The 20,436-nt window shown below is 38.4% G+C and overlaps 1 protein-coding gene across 1 annotated transcript in view; it reads right to left on the reverse strand.

Moving 5' to 3' along the window:
- PCNX2 (pecanex 2) overlaps positions 1-20,436 on the reverse strand; it is a 153,282-nt gene that overhangs the window by 65,402 nt on the left and 67,444 nt on the right. The window contains exons 18-21 of the mRNA XM_058021546.1: positions 16,124-16,216; positions 15,470-15,620; positions 11,232-11,373; positions 7,604-7,781 (exon numbers count right to left, since the gene is read on the reverse strand). Coding sequence (XP_057877529.1) covers positions 7,604-7,781; positions 11,232-11,373; positions 15,470-15,620; positions 16,124-16,216 — 564 coding nt within the window. The remainder of the gene's footprint in view (positions 1-7,603; positions 7,782-11,231; positions 11,374-15,469; positions 15,621-16,123; positions 16,217-20,436) is intronic.

A 20,436-nucleotide genomic window follows, 5' to 3' on the forward strand; every position in this document is an offset into this window, starting at 1 on the left:
ATTTTCTTTTTGGTATGTCAATAAAAATGAATATACATCAAGAGTGAAAAGCTGTAAGTACGCATGTGTTTAAGGACAGAAAATTAAACTTGGTAGAATAATTTTACTCTTGTTCATTGCTTTGCTTTGCAAATCATTGACTTTTGGGTTTTTATTTAACACCATTCAAAACAAACTTCACCTTTGAAATCCTGCAAAACAAGATTTACTGGAAATACTAAAGGTTTTTACTGCTTATGTCTTAAGTCATTGTGATATTCTATGGTATATTTGTACAGCTGTGTTTGAGCCTACAACAAATACTTTCCAGGATGTCTTTACCTGCACATGCTTACAGACACTTGATGCCTTTACATTGTGGGCTTCAAAATTGTTGTCTAATGCAATACATACAAGAAAGAGAATCAAAATATAATAATCAGTCCAAGTCTCTGATATCAAACCTTGGAGGAAAGAATATATTCCTCAAGCACAACATTCAGCACTTAAGTGTGACACTGCACAAAACAGGCATGTGTTAAGCAGTTTGAGCAGCAAGCCTTGAAAGCCTTAAAATTAATGTTAAAGGTTAGCCAGATGTAATTATGGTAAGGATTATGACAATAAGATGATGATAAAGCCTAACAGAGCCCTGGATCTGCTCATGGCAGATCCTGCTTCTTCCTTCATTGTCAGCTGATAGCAAGAGCCCAGGGAAGGAACCTGTGGCATTGTAAAGAAACAGACTCACATATTTGCCCAAGGTGGGCACAAGGTGATCAGGGCATGCCAGCTCAATATGAAGAGGGCCAGACAGGCAAAATAAATCAATGCAGCTGGGAGTGCACTCATCAGCTGCACTGATTCAGGCATTTTCAGCAAAGCCTTCACAGGCATGGATTCTGCCAACACTGTATCTTCCCAGAAATTTCCTTTTTGAAAGGACTGGGCACAGGCAAACCTCATGTAGTTGAACAAAGGCAAGTGAAAGGTCCTGCATCTCGGCTGGGCAAACCCAGGCACAAACACAGGCTGCTCAGAATGGATAAAATGGCAGCCCTGTGAGAAGGACTTGGGGATGGGGGTGGATGAGAGGCTAGACATGACCCAGCCATGAAACCAAACGTGTCCTGGGCTGCATCCAAAGCAACGTGGGCAGCAGGGCCAGGGAGGGGATTCTGCCCCTCTGCTCTGCTCTGATGAGACCCCACCTGGAACCCTGCATCCAGCTCTGGGGTGCCCAGCCCAAGAAAGACCTGAACCCATTAGAGTAGGTCCAGAGGATGGTCAGAGGAATGGAGTGCCTCTCCTATGAAGAAAAGGCTGAGAGAGCTGGGGCTGTTCTGCCTGGTGAAGAGAAGGATCCAGGGAGATTTTAAAGCAGCCTCCAGTACCAAAAGGAGACCTACAAGAGAGCTGGAAAGAGGGGCTTTTTATAGGGGCCTGGAGTGATAGGAGAAGGGGGAATGGTTTTTAACTAAAGGAGATTTAGATAAAGTATTAGGAAGAAATTCTTCACTAGGAGGGTGGTGAGGCACTGGAACAATGCCCAGAGAAGCTGTGGATGGAAGCTGATCCATGGAAGTGTTCAAGGCCAGGCTGGATGGGGCTTTGAGCAACCTGATCCGGTAGAATGTGTCCCTGCCCATAGCAGGGGAGTTGGAACTTGATGATATTTGAAGTCCCTTCCAACCCAAGCCATTCTAACATTCTGCGGTAAAGGTGGACATAAGAAAAAATACCAAGTTTGCACTGAAGTACTCCAGATTTCTCTTTCAGTGCCTGCATCAGAACAGGCCTCTATCAGCATGAATGCACATGGACATAGACCTCAGTGCACACTGAGCCATACTGACCCAGGGAGCCCCAAATGCACTTGCCCCATTCTAGAGAAAATTTAAAAAAAAAAAAAAAAAAAAAAAAAAGAGAAAGAAAATGTAAATTGTAATGTGTAATGAATGAAGTCTGACAAAGAGGTCAGTGACAGAAGGCTGAATGAAAAATCAATTAAACCATTCTTCCAATATTAAGAGGAAACCTGAACTGTACAGTGCCCAAGAGAGTTAAGGAGTCTATGGAAAATACCACTGGGATTATCCTGTCAAATATCAGATGTAGCCTTCGGTATTTTACTCAGCAGAAAGTGTCTTAAAAGGTTTTATATGCCAGATATCAAAAATTGAGGGAGCAGCTGTGAGCCAAGAGGCTAGAGATGATTAAGACATTGGATTTCAGTATGCACAAATGGCAAGGAATGGATTAAAATATGAATTAACGACTTAGACCCAGAAGCTTTGAAGTGAAACATCAGATTTAGAAAAGGGTGAAAAATCAGAAAAGGAAAGGAAAAAGAGTGAGGCTTTTGAATTATAAGTCTCACCTAAATCAATGAGACATGCCAACTAACCAAGAGTTTTATTGCCTTTGTGGCAATAAAAAGATCCAATAGGTTAATTACTTGACTTCAACAAAGCACCAAGAAGGTCAATGCACTTGGCAGCACTTTCTCATAAAATGAAGGAAAACAAGATGACACACAATTTCTTTCCTGTCCAAAGGATTGTGTTGCAGATGTTGAAAGTTAAGCCTGATCAGCAAAGGTCTGCAAGGTTGCCACATTAGCTGGATGGTGGCTGCATTTTTGCAAGGTGCTGCATTAGCTGGATCTACTTTGACAAAGATCATCTTTCATAAACATGTGGTCTTGGATACTATATGAGAAAGAAGTATTCAGAAAGAGAAAAGATTCTTATAAAAATGTGGATTCCTTTTTAGCTGGAAAATGTATTCTGGGAAAGAGGAAAAAATATCAAACAGGGAAATTGTATATTTAAGTGAGCTCAGCAGGAATAAGAGTACTTAGGCAAATAAATTCAGTGTTAATGAAGGCAAATTTAACAAGCTCTGCTTCTTTGATTATTTTTCCTTATGCATGAAGACAAATTCAGAACCCTCAGAAGACTTGATGATAAGAAAATATAAGGTGATTTCATATTTTTGTGTTGCTAATTAGTTCACACACACACACAAATTAGGAGGCCATTAAAGTACCTGACAGTAACATATAAGACAGTGAAAGAGCTAAGTTATACTCCTATACATTTGAAGGTTAATGGCACTTGGGCTTATAATTCCCATTCAAATCTGTGTGGTAGATGAGTGTGTAGGCTAGGGGTGGCTCACTCTTTAAGGCTTAAAGGAAGCTGCACAGATTTGTGAAAAATCCATATTCCAAAGTACAAGTATAATTTCCTAGTTGTGCTGTAGAGATGAAAAAGTTGCTGGTAAGAGCCAGTTTAGCAGCATGCTCCCAGGAGTGAAGGGACTGGCAAGAACCTCCTGCTAGGCTTTTGTAGTAGCCAAGAGCACACTACAGCCAGGAGCATCCACAGCACAGGACAGAGGTTTTTGCTGTCTTTGCTCCTTCAGCTCAACATCAGTTCTGCTTGAGGTTCCAAAAACAGTTCAGGGAGATACTATGACTCCTTTCGACCAGCAAAATTTAGAGGATGCCTGTGGCACTGGATGAAATGGAAAACCATATTTTTAACAGAGCACAGCAAAATAGCTGGGGACAAGTCCTGCCCTGAGCATCCTTGTTAACATTCAGCCAGTTCCAAACTGATATCCCTGCTGTTTGACTGATTTGCATTCACTTCTACTTCATGCCTAAATACTGGTTTATTCTTGAGCAGCTAGTCCAGACACCCCTCAAAGCATCTCACACATCTGCCACAGAAGGCAGTGCTGGGTACATTACTGTTTTACTTTTTGTTTGCTTGTTTTTATCACACTGAAAAAAAATGGACTGGATGAGCTATAATATCACTTAACCATCCATATGCTCCTCCTCTGATAGCTTTTGCATATGTTAGAGCTTTTCTTCAGGTAAATATTATGTCAATAGACAGCAAAAGAATTGAAGAAATGTCCATCTTTTCATCAGTTCCAAATAAACTATTCAAACCATTTAATATTTCCACTTTTTTGGGGTATTTTTTCTTTTTTTTTTTTTTTTACTCTATTACAGGAAAGAGTCTCAGAATTTTTCCTAGTGTTAAAAGTCTAGGAAGAAATCTCCTAAATCCTACTATATATTCTATCTTTGCTATGCCTACGAAGAATATATTCTCCATTTTTTGTGAGTTTCCATTTTCATTTAATATGAACATTCTTATTAATCTTTGCACTGACATTATCTCCTAAAACAGCCAGGGAGAACAACTGGCTCATTTGAAAAGTTTACATGGAGTCATGTAGACCAAGACTGTCTTGATATTCTGGTTTGACTTCCTGCAGAATATACATCAGAGCATTACACCCACACATGCTGAATGAGCAACCACAAACTTTTAAAAGGCCATTCAGCTCTGATTTAAAGATTATAGACAAGAGGAGTTTTGGACAGAAGATCCCCTGGTTGTAGTCAAGGACACAACCTGATCTTGCTACATGGAAAGTCTCAGTTTAAGAAAGATGGAGAAGTCCTGTTTCGCTTGAATTAAAAGCTGCAATCATTCTCAAAAACAAGTAAGAAAATATTTCCTAAATGTTTATCTTGCTGCCTTCCCGAGGCAATTTGAAATACAAAATAGCACACTCTGCATATGCCTAAATCAACATTTAGTGTTTTCACATTCTGTGAATTGTCAAAATGTAAACAGCTAATCATTTTTTTAAAATAATTGAATTAACTGTGTCACATTAGTAAGTCTTATAAAGTTAAAAAGACAAAAAAAAAATCACAGGAATAGAAGTGAGTAGACTCTCTTGTTCTCTGTGTTACCTCAGTGTGGGTGTTTTGGCTAAGAGAGATAAAAATCTGTGAGCAGCAATTCGGACTTCCGTGTCCCAGCTTGCTCAGGGAGCAGTATGCTCATTTGGAGTTTCTGATTTGACTAAATTATATTAAATTAACAGCATAATTGGGAAAACAAGGGAAGCACAATCAGTGATCTATTTAGAAATACTCTACCAAACATTATTAGTAAAGTTTTATTCCATATAACCTGCATCAAGAATGACTAGTGCAGTTGTGAATGTCTGTTGAATTTAGATTCTTTCTTCCCCAGTGCCTAGTAGAAAAAAAAAATATTATCACCATGTTTTGAAAGCATGCAAAGCTTTTTGTGGGGTAAACTTGCTTAAAAACTGCCATCACTATGACTAAGACAGTGCTTCTAGTGTTCCCTAATTAAGAGAGTGGCAAACTGACATTTTCAACGTGCAAACAGAAATCAGTGATGGCTGTGTAATAAACACTGCATAGCTAAAGGTGACAGTAATAGACAGTATTTCAGATTTTGTCTGTATTTTAAAAAATAAGTGCAAACATAAAAATGACTGAAATACAGACAGAATCTATGAAGACCCATAAAGCTTTTAAGAACAAAGGTGGATGCAGCTTGCTTAGAGGCTATAGTATGAAATAAACACACATCATCTTTATCCTCAAGTGATCATATCCTTTACTGAAGTTCCACAATGCTCAGCTAATTAAAGCTCAAATCTTAATTAGGGTAAAGAAAAGTTATGCCCTTTATGATTTGAAATTAAAAGGAATTTAATTGCTATCATCTGCAATGCTATTTTTCATATTGGATCTAATGATCATTGTGAAACTGTGCATGTGCTTTTATAATATAAATAATTCAACCATTTGACTTAGAACTTCTAAATGGAACAAGGACAATTCCACTTGCTGAACTAATGACCTGCAAAATTTCAAATATTGTTAGATATGAAGATGGAAGATTAATGCTAAAACCATATTTTCAAAACATGCCTGCAGTACAGCCTTCAGTCTAGTAGAGCAGTAGTTATTCTAGCAAACATCTCTACTTAATTTAATAAGCATCCTTTGTTATCTCATTCTCACTGCTAACACTAGTCTTTCTACTATAAACAGTAGGTTCAATCTACCCAAGTAATTCTGCAAAAATTGTACTGAAAAGACTTTATATCTCTTTCTCTCAAAAGCATGTAATAATTCACAGCAGTATTTTGTGATATGCTCATGAGGTCATTTTCAAAAGACTTAATAGTGGAACTTTCAATTCTGGGATGATAATTTTTTGATCCTGTAAAGAGGTTTTTAGAGAATGAGCTTTAGGACTAAGAAAGTCATCATTCAGACATGGGACTTAGCAGTGATAAACTTCTCTGGAGACAAAAATTAACCCCTTTCTCTAGGGAACATGGTAAATGGCATAATGGGAGCAATCTCTGCATCGCCTTCGCTGGTTATCTTTCACTCTAAGCTTAGAAGCTTAAAAAATTACTCTAGTCTTGTTTTAGGATCAGAGTGTGGTGGAGGGGGATCTTGTTAAAGCAGAGTTTTGTCTGATCTCTTCTACTCCTCTTCTGCCCTTTCTCCCCAGCCCTTGCTCTCACCCTAGCAGAGAGAAAGCAGAACAGCAGTTCTGAGGGTGAAGGCTTGGAGCAGGTGAAGCTTCTGCTGGAGTGTGAGCCAAGAATTCAGCAAGAAATGTGAGCTCAAGTTAACTCACCAAGCTGTGACACCTTCTTTCTCATCCTCCCTTACAGCAGCACAAACATAAACCAGGAAAAGCATGTAATTTCTCCTTCACTCTTTCCCTAAATGACTAGGAACTCCCAACATAACACCAATTAACTGGAGGTTTTCATAAGAAGCCTGAAATTTCCAGGTGGGCACAGACAGCAGTATGAGCTGGTGCTACTAGCGAAGAAGGGCTAAATATCTCCACAGCACATGCAGCAATCAATATGGAACCATGTCTCTCTTCTGTCACCAACTAAGGGATGATAGCTGGGTCATACTCACACATATAAGTAGGAATATTTTAGAAAAAGAAACCAAGCAAAGAAGTCTGAGAAAAAAACCCAATAAAACAAAGAACAACAAAACCAAACACCTCACTAGAATTACCCCTGGATGAATACTTTCAAATCTTCAGTACTTTGTCATGTTTTCTCAAGGTATCAGTTAAGCCTAATTCTTTCAGTGAAACAGCTTAGATTCCAAATAAAGACAGGGTATGACTGATGCAGAAAGGGTTTGGTAGTTTTTAAACGAACTCAACTGGAGCACACTTCAAGAGTTAACAATGTAATAGAGAGGAAGGGGCACTGAGGTTAAGGTTAAGGGCAGCATCACAAGGATAAGAGACTGAAAATAGGAAAAGAAAAATGTTAAGGCTGACATTAGGAAAACATTTATTATCATGAGGGTGATTAGATAATGGAATAATTTCCCAAAGGAAGTTGTTGACTCAACCACTAGAGGCATTCAAAGGAAACCGAGATAAAAACACCAGGCGATTGATCTGGAGGGCAGTCCTGCACTAATGACCCAAGAGGCTCTTTCAAACTCATTGAGGATTCTCCTCTTGAAAACAACAATTCTGAACTTTATACAGCAACACGTGAACAAAAAGTAGATGAAAAACATTGCACAAAGCCAGAAAAAACACTTGATCAAAGCCTTTTTTTCAATTTAACAGATTTTTTCCTCTGTAATACCAATAATTTGAGTCTATGTATGCATTCATTATTTCTAAAAAGTCCTAACGCGTATTGATCAGCGAGGTGAAATTGAAAATATTTTTTTTTCCAACAAAATTATAGGAGCTCTAAAACTTGCCTTATGAAACACGATGGACATCATGAAGAAATCCAGCAAGAAATTTTCCGAAATGTCTCTGTAGTCAAATCGGAAGAAGATCACAGTAAAGCTCAAAGTAACAAACTGATTAATAGGATTACAGAATGAGGAGCGGAGCAGTTTCATCCCAGCAACTGTTATCAGGATAATGTCACAGCTGTAAGAAAAGCAGAGAGAAAAACCTAATCAAGTCATAAGGCATTAAATTAAGAAGCTCCTAAATACAAATATCTGTACCAGATGTATTTTAGATTGCTAAATCTACAAATCTTCTTTACTAAAAGTATACAGAAGTAATATCAGAAATCATCACATTTTTTTTACTTATGTGAATTTTGTATTTTTCCCTTATCATTATGACACATTTTTAAGTTGTAAAAAAGAACAAACTCTGTACTAAAACGAGTAGTAATGACCACTAAAATCCAAAAATCTAGACCAGACATTTTTATATCCCTCATAAAGTAAAACTTTAGTCCAGGAAATGCCTTGGCACTTTCATTAATACATTACTGTAATTTGAAAAAAAAACCAAAACCCTTGAACTATTTTTTTTTTTATTACAAGAAATTTCATGTGATTACAGAATTTATAATTTTACTTGTAATTTCATTATGTGCTGCCAAAATTCTGGATAGAATTACACATAGATGTGAAGTGTTTGAAATTCCTACCACAGTTCTTGATCAGAAAGTTGACTATTCTACATAGTAGTTCATTAGATCAAAAGAACTTGTGTTGCACCTATGTCTTCCAAAATGTGGGGATTTCAATGGATAATGAGTGAGAAAGTAGGCCAGGTATTTGCAAAATGCATGGAAGGTTCTCCTTCATCCTGCTGCTAACCAGGAGAATACCTGCTGCCATGACTGACATTTGGCAGGCTAGAAAGCTCTCAACAGTTTTCACCATCCTAGCAAGATTACTATTTTCCAGGTTGATTTTATTTCATGTGGCATTTATTCATTTTTGTGTATCTCCCATAATGCAGATGCAACTTTATTTTGAGTGCTGGTCCTTCTAAAGGATCAGCTGGGCATTACTGTTGGAATGAAACACCAAGCTGACCTTATTTTCCACCTTGTCAAGGCTGTTCTTTTCAATTTGCCTCACTCTTCTGAATTTTCTGAATGGAAAACCTAATGACTAAGCTAAATAGATTCTGAAGCCAACAGAAGCCGTCCCATTGTATACTATTTGAACCAGGTGTGTATTTCGTTTATCAGAAAGAAGAAAATTCTTGCATCATGGAGAAATTTTCACATGGAAACTTATAGATTATAGAGCAAAAGGAAGACTTTTTAGTCAATGTGCCTGGTACCATGATGAAACTTCCACCAAAAAATGACACTTTACAAAATAACGCATTCAGAGGTAACAGAAAATAATTTGCTCATTATTCCTTCTTATTTAAAAATACTGCCACACCAGGTGCTTTTCCTGGGGCCTTAACTCCTGGGAAAAGATGTAAGGGAACGTGAGCAGGGGGGTGATTTCCAGTGCCTCTTTGGCAGGAACAGAGGCAGGCACTGTCAGCATGGGTCCTATTAATAACCAGCACACCAGGGTCTGGAAAGCTCAAGCAAACTCCTGACTATAAAGGAGCTGCTCTGCCTCCTCAAGAAGCAAACTGCCGCAGTCCTTTAAATCACAAAGCAAGGTAAAGCTTCTTTAAAAGACAAATTCAATTTCAGGAAAACTTTGACATCAAACCACACAAAATGTACCACCTCAGACACTTTCAGACACAGAGTGGGAGGGTGTCTTCTCTTCCCTACAGCATCATGCAGTCTGATCCTTAGGTGGTCAATAACTAAGGAATGTTCCAGCAACAGAAAACAGGTATTTATGCATTAAAACCCTCATTAACACTGTATCTGGAAGTAGCAAAGAGAATCCAGGATGCCTCATGGGTTTACAGAGTTCAGAAAGAGGTGGGATCTGAAGCTGAATGCTTTATGTGTGGCATTTGGATGGCAGCTGTAGGGAGAATGTATTAAAGAGGATAGCCAGAGGAAAAGGCATACTGGGAGTTTCATGGATAGAGCAGAGTTACAAGGAAAAGGAGAGAGCAGGTTTCACACAGGTGATCACACAGACACAAGGGGGATGGGGAAGGAAAGGACTGCTGTGGTATTCCCCCACAGGCCAAACAATCAGAGGCAGACAAATGTAATTACTTTCTTTAATCTCAAGACTTCTGGGGGTCTGACTCATTTCTTCTGAACACTTGAGGGAGGTGATACTTTAAAGTGCAATCTAGCTTGGAGGAATGACTATGTAAAAATAGCACCTTCCTAACCCTACGTATTTGCTCCGTGCATGTATTCAGTCACGTCTGCTAGCTAGTAACAAATAGCATTCTGACTGCTTTTAATTCTCCCAGCCTTGCAGAACTAAACAGAGGGATAACTGTGGATTCAGTGTCACCTTAGACAATACACCTGAACTCCTGAAGCACCTTGGCTGTAGCACCTTCCAAGTGCCTGGGGGAAAAAAGGTCAGTGGGAACCACAGGGGTTATCAATGAGTGACTGGTGAGAGTCTCTCTGCAAAGGAAGTTGTCTGGGAGAAATATGCAGAAAATTTGACTAATGCCCTAGTCCAAATTTCAAACTAAAGGGGCTGCCTAAAAGCAGGGGCTGCCTTTTCCTTATAATTGTGTAGTTCCTAATGCTGTGTTGCTCCTCAAGAGAGAGAAATAATTAAATCAACATGCAATTTTTACATCAAAGTTCTTTTATCTAATATTTGAAATTAAGAATCTGCTTTATTATGGATATTGAGGAACTCTCCCCCACCTCCCAGCAGTTTTTCTTGCTACTGGAACATTCCAAGGCTGTGTCTTTGTTTTATCATCTGCATCACTGTCATTCTGATAAAAAGACTGCAGAAACTCTGCTCACTGGGGATACTGCAGTCACCAAGCCTGCTGAATAACTGCAGTAGGCAAGTCACTGACTAAAATACTTACCATAAAAGGCTGTCTGCAAGGATCATACTGTGAGACCATGGATCAGCACCACCAGTTCTGCTTAATACCTAAGACATCAGACTTTGTCAAAACCTGTACCCCCACCTTTTTCAAACCACTCTTAATGCAGGACTACCCACCTTTCTACACTGTTTAATATTTCATTCAGCCTTAAAAGACTTGTGTGGTGAAGCTTCTGATAACTCCTTTGGGAGACCACGGCATAGTGTTAAAAATCCTCAGTTAGGAAATGTTTCCTGATATCCAGCCTAGATTTCTCATTTTCATCTGATTAATTCTAGTTACCCCACTGAGTTTATGCCCATCAAACACCTGCAGCCTGATATGGTGTGTCTTGCTTTTAATTGACATTTAGACCTTCCATATATATCTATATATAGCTCTTTAATCTTTTAATTTCACTCTCTCTCACTGGAGACACATTTTAGTGTGCTTAGGTAGTTTTGCATTTTTCTTGCAGCAAAGCCAATGATTATTGTATTTTGAACTAAAATGCGTAAAGCAAACTGTGACAGGATTACAGGATTATTTAAAAACAAATTCCATTTCTCAGTCTTCAGTCTAAAACCAAATATTCTACTAATCACGTGTCTTGAGTTATAATCTACTTACTGTGTACCAAGCTTCTTGTATTTACTAATTGAGAAAGCATCAATGGTGAGTGCATTCAGTATTATGGCTGGATATAAAATGTATTTCTCAAAGCACTGTAGCCACACATAAAGCCTTTCAAACCACATCAAATGAGCAGCATCTGAAATGGAAATTCAGATAACAGATTGTGTCATCAAATCATCAGCATTTTTTGCACTGGAGTACCATAGAAGACACGAGTTAGCTCACATTAATAAATATAGTCAATCAATTAATTTGTGAAACAATAGAATTCATAATTCTTTGGCAACAGAGAAATAATTTTGTTCTCTGAGTTTAGAAAGTATCTGTTTTGCTGCTTATAATTGCACTCCTGAGACACATTCAGAAACAATAAAAGATAGTACATGCTAGATGGTAGTTTTTACATCATCCAATTATTTAGTCAGTATATTAAATAGTACTCTCAGTGGATGTAATGATCCCAGAGAGGTCCTCTCCAGCTCTGGCACTGACCTGCTGAATCACCTAGGAAACCTCATTTGAACTCTGTGCCTCTACTTCCCCATCTTACAGTAGAAAAACACTGTTCCTTAAAATGTAAATCATCGTTGACCTCACTGATATAAATGAAACACCCCTTGAGATCTAAATACTGAAGAAATATCAGGAGGTAGAAATTGTCATAGATGTTTCCCAAAACACTTAAACAGACACTCTAAGAAGTATCTGCCAGGATCACATCTCACATCATTCCTCTCTAAGGAATAGCTTTTTTCTTTTTGCAGTAGACTTTTCTAACAATACCACAGTGCTTAATATAGAACTGAATGCTCCATGCAATTCAGCTGCTATGAGAGCTTAGGTGAACTGAGTGCAGAATCCTTGTGCACAGACAAAAACAATGCCTTTCTCCTCAAAGCTCAGCTAGACAAGGTTATTGGAAAAACAGTGAACACAAAAAGGCAGAACTTGTTATTAACTCAGAAATAAAAATGCCAGCTACTGAATCTCCAATAATCATCCCTGCAAAATTAAAACAATTCTATGTAGAGACACCCCTCCTCCATACACACCTTTTCAATGACAGACACAAAAGTCATGCTAAATCAATGGATTTCTACATTCTACAGGCACAGTTGTATATTGCATAGACTAAGAGAAAGATCTAAACCCAATTCTTCTAATTTAGGTTGAAGTCATGCTTTGCCAGTACCTTAAGCTAAGACAATGTTCTTGCAAAAAAAATCCCCCTTCAGAAAATATAATCAACTTCTGTTGCTTGCTATAACAAAAAAATATTTTCTCTTCACTACCTCAGGGCCACCTCCTAGAAGTTCATACACACAGCAAAATGTCCATTTTGGAACCGAGCTGATCTTCCCTATTCCCCTCTCCTCCTCCTGAGCTCAAGCACTTCAGCCATGTTCAAAGCTGAGCTCTGTATAAGAACTCAGGCTTCACTAGAGATAAGCATATCACACAAACCAAACAGAAGGTGGGTGCAGGAGCACAGAGAGGTCTGTTCAGACAATGGAGACAGAAAAAAGAGCTCACATTCAGAAGGGGCCCCAGGGAAAGACATGGATTTGAAAATGGCTTCCATAAACCTGTGGGGTATAAAAGCAGTAGTGGGGAGGAAGTAGAAGACAAAATAGCCTAGTATATCAGGGCTTCTTTCTCATTTATTCCTGCATATCACTAATTTCTACACATCTATATACCATAAGCTCATACATCTTGACCTAATCTTTTCATCCTGCAGCCAGCCAAGACAATGACAAGCAATAACTGAGTTATCTCACAGGGGCAGCACAAGAATTGGTCTGATAATTGCTATTCCATGGAACACCTTAAAGGCTGAGAAGCTCATCCAAAGTCTGTGCAACAAAGCACACAATAAACTTGTGGAATTTCACTGCCAGTTGTTTGTCTAATTGCAAGCAGTCATTTGTCTTTCAATAGCACTCCTCTTGTAAAAAAAAAAAAAGAAAAGAAAATTAGAATTAAAATCTATGTAGTAAAAACTCCTCACAGACATCTTATTTTCTGTACTTGTCTTTTCATTGTCTGCATCTGACAACTATGGGGTACTACTGTCCTTCTGTCCTTTTTACAAGTTTCTCTTTCTATACAAAGAGGGAACATTTTAAAGTTTAGTTCCTACATTTTATTACAGGTCAAAAGAAAGAAGACAGCCCATCAGACATATCTATCAAAGGGATTACCTTTTCTGTCTCATCTCAGACATGATAAAAAACCTCTGCAGCAGCCTAAGGGACTAAAATAATTTTTTTTTCTAACTCTTGTTTTCTAACACACAACACCAGCTACATTGCAATAATACTTAGACCCCAAAGTACAGGAATGTGCCATATATAAATGAGGACTGCAAAAGAAGCAAAAAAAAGCCTGTTTCCCACAGTAGGCAGCATGAGAAATGCAGCTGGATCTCAAAACAGAAGGAAACCCATCTGCAGAAATCAATGCAGCAGGTCTCTACCTTCAACCTTTTCAAATGCTGAGTCACTGCATTTAGGAAAACAATGGTTTTTGACAAATGAAGACAGACTTAATCAAAACAAGGCAAAGAAATCCTACAGTGGTCTTTCATGATTAAGTGGTGAAACAAAGAGTGCAAGTTGGGTATTTATGAGAATTACTGGTTATCAGGGACAGGAAGTCTTGGACAGTCTTTTCAGCTGGGCATGGCTGTTAATAATATTTATATTTCTATTATACCTTCCTTGGCATATTGCAGAAAAAGTTAAAAGGCAACCTTCAATCAAGTCTCTTGGGTACTTTTTTCATACCCAACCCTTGTTTGGAAAGTAATTATTTTGAAACACATCACTTTTTTTTTTTTTTTAATAAAAAAGATTTAAATCCTTAATGAATGGTTTTCCAGAGAGTGATCTGAACTTTTTTGCAGTCTAGTTGAAGACAGACTGAAGTCCCTCAACAGACTGTTCTGCAAATGCTGTCTTCAAACACTTCAGAAACATATACTGAGAATTATTAAGGCGTGGGATCCATCAAGAAATGACAAGCAAGCTTTTGGCTGGTAGCAAAGGCAAAAAGAGAGCTGGGGTGGAGGGAGGAAGTTTTACCTCTCAAAGCACACTGCCTGCTTCAGAAATAACTCTATCAGAGCAGGAAATCAGATCTGCACATACTAAAATATTGACTGATAGTCACATGCATCAAGGCACCACTGCTGAAGCCAGCAGACATCAGCAAGAAGAGATCTTACAGAAAATTTAAGTTCTTTTCAATTGTAATGTTTCTCTAAAAGTGTCACAATTGAAATTACAACACTTAAACTGCACTGTATTTGCTGATATGTCAGAAAGTGGAAAAAATTCTGCCTCAATTTCATCAATCTTTTAAGTTTTTAAATTATGTAGAATGCCAATGTATTAGGCATGAAATATACCACATCAAGCAACACAAAAGTAACAGTGCTGTAATGTAAAACAAAAGGCAGATCAGACAGTGGCTCATGAAAGATCACACAGAGGCTGTGAAATTATTAAGGAATGGGAACATTCAACATATGAGGAGAAACAGAGAGCTGGGATTGCTTAACTTTGAGAAGAAAAAGCCTTGGGGGGCATCTTATGAATGCCAGATTGGCAGCATTTTTGGGGTATTAATACGTGATGGGGGAGAGTAGAGTTGATGGAGCCACTCTGTTCTCAGTAGTGGCCAGAGACAGGACAAAAGAAATGGGCACAAACTGAAAATCTATTTTCAGAAAAAAGTAGTACCAAAACAAATAAACCACCAAAAACCACAAAACCAAAAAAAAAGCAGAAAAAAGGGGAAAAAAACCCCACTAAAATCCACCCAAATACCACAGTTTGAAGCAATCTTTCTTACTGTAAGGATGACTGAATGCTATATCCAGAATGTTTTAAGAGTCTCGATGCTTGAAAATATTAAAAACTGGACACAGCCCTGAGTAACCTCTTCTAGCTGACCCTGCTCTGAGCAGGGCCATCAGACTAGACAATCTCCAGACTGGCCTCAGCCCATCTGGGCAGTGGCCTGAGAAGACAATTCCTACAGGTTCACAGATTTGCTGGTGGTACAATGGAAAAACTAAAATGATCAGATATGTCTGCTACTCAAAAGTAAAAGGATAATTTATTCTCCCATCTCTGTTACTTCTGGATTTTTTTATTTTTTTGTTCTTCAAACCAAGGCAAGCTGGAAGTCATTGCATCCACTGTTTAGAAAAGACTCTTACAAACCTCTCACTTCCCGCTGCTGGTGCTCTTTGCTTTTGAGTATGGGGTGGGAGATCCACAGCCAGGGGTGATGCTTGCGGAGCTGAGGAAGGATGTAATGTGTCACAAATCCCACTGTCCACGCTAAAGCAAACAGCACAATGCTGAGAAATGGCTGGGCCAAAGTAGAAAAAAGGAAACATAGTTATAATTTACATACAACACTGTTTTAGACATATATATATTTATATATTTAAACATTTTTTAACAATTTCTGCTATTGCATCTTTCTGCAACTGATTTTTATTCCTATGTTCAAATTCTTGATGCTAGGTGAATATGGACTTTGACATATGTGTTTTGCACACACAATCAGCCAATTTTTTCCTCCATGATTGGAGGAAAAAAAGCAAAATGTCAGACTTATTCATTCTGTCCTCTGGGTTCCACATCATAAGAGCTGTTTAAGAAAAAAGATATCAAATAAGTAATACTGAAATTAGTACAAATATCCAGAAACTAAGTGCTTTGCAGATAGAACAGTGTTATCATGACCAGTAAATGCATTTTCACTGACTTCTCTTCCCACAGCATCTATTCTTTCCAGTTAAAGCTCCCTGTGGTTTTGCATAAGAGACATAATACCTTAGGGGGAGGAAAAAAAAGATAGATACACACCCTTAGTGACAGAAACACAGTACTGGCACTGACAGCAAATGACAGAACAGCAGCTGCTGTGCAGACAATGAGATCCGATTTCAAGATTTCTTTCTGTGAAAATAATTATTTTATACACAATTAGTAAGGCAGCACTATTTTAACCAAAGTAATTACCCTGTTCTCAATTACTTACACTCTGCATTGCAATAAGAATAATTGGCATTCCCTAATACAAAAGTATTTTCTCCACTCTGCTTTGGGAAATTATTTCTCCACTCTCCAGGTCTGTTGAAGTAATCACATTTAAATTCTTCATGCCTAATTTTGAATTATATTTTTAAATAACAAAGTTATAATATTGGAGAAATGAAAGCAATACATTTTAATACTGAATCTGATTCTGCTTGAGTAATAGAACTCTTTTCCATTATGACCTTCTTATTTTTGGGAATCAAAATTCTGGTTCTATTTCCTATTTTCAAGAACTAATATTTCTTATTTGCTTTCTCTTGCATTAATGAAAAAAGACATGCTTTTCCATAATGTCTTCTAAGACACAACATTAATACAATTATTATGTTCTAAAGTGACACGTCCCATTCCCTGATTTTCTTTATTGGAAGTCAAATTGCAGCAAGATTTTGTGGATTTTAGACAAGGCTTTTTTCCAGTATCATTGAATGATAATGAAATGACATGTCTGCCTTTATGTAAAGATCTGTAACCATGGTAGGAGTAACTTTGTTTCTAAAGATTGGAAATATCACTGTCTTTACAGCACATTTTTCTTGCGATTAAAATGTCATTCTCAGTAAACAAATAAACAAGATAGTTTGTGATCTGTGAGGTCTTCTGAATTGTACTTCAGAGGTCACCCAAATGCTTTTGTGAGTAAATGAAAATCTTGTCTTAGATTTATGAGAAGGGCATTTAGGTTCAGCACTCAATTCTGCTGCTAAGTTACCAAATGAGAAACTATTTGTAGTTCTTGGTTTAGAAGCTGACTTATGCTTTAATTCAAAGATACCTAGAAACAACACATGAAAAGCAACACTTTTGATAGAACCAGAGATTCATCTGACTTTCTGGTGATGGTATCTAGGTAATCGTAATGAATCTCATCAGAGAAAAAAGAAAGAAAACTAAAATGATGATGGTAGGGCAAACCTAGGAATAAAGGAGATAAAAAAGAAAGCAAGCAGAACAAGCGAAGAACAGAAGGGTTGCGAATTACCAGGGAAGCTGGTAGCAACCTCTATATTTAGGCTGCCTATCACTCCCTGTTATGAAAGATGCTTCTCAGGAAAAGGTCACCTGCATCAGCACTTCCACTTACTGCAGCAGCCCTTTGAAATGCAGCAGGACTAAAAAGCCTTCAGGCTCTGAAAGTACTTTTGCTTTGTCCCAGGAAACTCCAAGACAGCTTAGCTGAAATCTCAATAACCAGCACGGTCTTTGCCCTTCCTGGCGTGCTCAGGAGTATGTGCACATCTCCAGAAGAGTGGTGCTCCCTCCTCTCTGGGAGCCATCCTTCTCTGGAGAGCCCTGCACTCTGCATGGGCTACATGTACTGGGAAGGTGGGAGCAGAGTCAGGTCTTTGGAACTCCTCCTGACCATCTTTCCAAAGCACAGCCCTGCTGGCCTTGCTCCTTGGCTGTCACATTCAGCAAGAGAACCACAACATGAGGGAGCTCACAGGAAAAGCCTTCTCTTCCCTGACTAAACCTTGGCTCCCTGCCTTTCCCACAGCTCTTCCCTGTTCAGTTCTCTCACAGCTTCCTCTCACTAGCAAGCAGCAGTACTGAAAAAACACAGTCTAATAAAAATGAATAACTGAGTTATTACCAATCTATGCAATGGAAATGATTTTTTAAGCTTTCCAGATATTTTTAAAGATGCTGCATACAAAATCTATGTAAAACAGCAGTATTTGAGAAAATTAAGCAGTGTCAAATTTATATAGCACTATTTCAGTCCCTTTGTGAATGCACAGCATGAAAAGTCTTGATCAAGTATCATTTTCTGCACAGCTGAATTCAACTACTCAGTAATCTAAAACAAGCTTCTAAGAACAACAAACACACTCCAATCACACTCACAAGCTCTTCTGTACAACCCAAAAAGCTTACTATTAAAATGGCTGATTTCTCTCACAATCAGATGGCTGAAAGAGCTGACACTTTAAAAACCATGTGAAATATTAAAAATTTAGCCGCAAAATCAGCAGAAGTTATAAGAATGCATATTTTTGGGGAAAGGTGGCATCCTAACTTTCCATTCCAGGCCAGATCACCAAAGAGAATCTTTTCAAACATTACATTCAGAAGAGAACATATTACACAAATTATATTGCACAGGACTTCTATTTCCCCTCTTTCCTTTTGCAACTGTCCTTTTAACAGTGCTCTAATAACTTTTGACAGTCCTATACAAAAAAGGCCTATTTTTTAAGGAAATTATTATTATTCAGATATTTAACCCCAAATTTGACAATTGCTTTCCATTTCTGGCAATACTGAGCGTGTTTAAAGTATCATATATGCCCAGGCTTGTCCTTCTATCCTTGCACTGAACTGTTTCAAAATGAAAAAATACTGCACAGCTGTGTGGCACAATGGTCCACACAGCAGCTCCCTCTTGATGTGGCCAATGCTTTCAAGCTTCTCACAAAATTCAGGCTTTTTTCTGTCTAAAACAAAGATGAGCAGTGCTTGGGACCCCCAGGAAATGGCAGTGATCTCTCTGGCTGAGAGGGAGTCACAGCTGCCCTCCAGGAGAAAACCTTAGGCATCTACCTGCTGGGGGTGGATCTGTGGCTCCTGGCCTTCCTGTGGAAGGCAGCTAGCTCCTGGAAACCATGTGCCCACTTTAGACCCAACTAAAGCAAGATTTTGGATATCATTCCTAAGACAAGGAACTTCTGAGCTGAGTACTGAATAACTCTATGGCATAATGCTTGAGCCCTTCACTGCAATTGGTCCAAAAATGTAAAAGTTAAGCTCTCTTCACAGCTCAAATCTCTCCAGTGAGAGACCCTCACTATAGTGGGTTTGGGCTGAAAGCCATTCTACACTCTCCATTTTACACTCAAGGGGGAAAAAAAAAGTAACCCCAAACCAACATTGCCACGTTTGATGCCTTGGGGACTTCACAAGCAGAATACATTAGAGGGGCACTTTTTTGTTTTAATTACTATCACAGAATCATAGAATTGTTTATGTGGAAAAGATCTTTAAAATTATCAAGTCCAACCATTATTTTCAATTAAAGTTTTGGAGCTTTGTACAAATCCTTTTATTAGCTATCTAAATGTTTGTACTAAAGACCAGGAAGGAACCTTGAGTTTGAATGTAACACATTATCACCCTCAGGCCACTGCTTAATCTAGTAATCAGCCATGTGGATGCCCACAGAAATTAATTATAATGGTAGGAAGCTCCATTCTCAAAGTTGAATGGTCAATTATCAATCACAGCTGCTTCATAATTCAGGCTTCCATAGCTGGCAATTCTTACACAGCTATTCAAGGAAAGGAAAAGGGTAGAAAATCATGTAATCAAACATTAGAGATGCTGTATTTATTACCCCTAACATCAATGCAAAGCCATCCAGAAAACAACACATTAATTTTCAATATTAACCTTGTTTGCTTTCAGCTGCTTTGAGAAGGTGATTTGGTTCTGTATGCCTCTGGCTTTCTGATTAAAATGGGTCTTATTTAAATGGTGTTTTGTAGACCACATGTAACCAAGGCAAGGCTGGCTTGGGCTGCATCCTGCCATCTCTTGCCACTGACAGGGGTTAGGAATACTCTCCTCACAGGGAAGCACTTCAAGAAAAAATGAGCCGCCATCATGAAACCTCTTCTGAATACTGATATATTGTTTCACCCGGCTACTGAACAGTTTGAAGATCCCCTTACAAAACTTCTGAAAATTATTTTAAATTGGCTTTGAAGAGTCAGCCGAGTCCTACATCCTGAACATGACTGCTATTGCTGAAGCAAGTCAGCAGGGACTATGGCTTGATTGTGCTCCTTGGATTCGATGCACGTGCATTTTCTCCTGCCTCAGTTCTTCCCTACCTGCCCTATTAGCACTACACTGGTGAGATAGCAGTGGGAGTCTCCTTGGTGTTTAACTGAGACAGAGGTACCAGGTAACACAGGGGTTAGACAAAGAGCCCACATTCATCAGAAATTGCTCTCTCTCTCTCTTCAGCTAATTTCTTCCAAATTAGCACTGCTAATCATAAGCAAACACTTTGGCTTACAATTTTTATACAGATTGAAGGAAGCCCAGATAGAGGGAAAAAATGAAGGCAAAGAACT

Source organism: Melospiza georgiana, chromosome 3 (genome assembly GCF_028018845.1).
Source record: "Melospiza georgiana isolate bMelGeo1 chromosome 3, bMelGeo1.pri, whole genome shotgun sequence".
Lineage (NCBI taxonomy): Eukaryota > Metazoa > Chordata > Aves > Passeriformes > Passerellidae > Melospiza > Melospiza georgiana.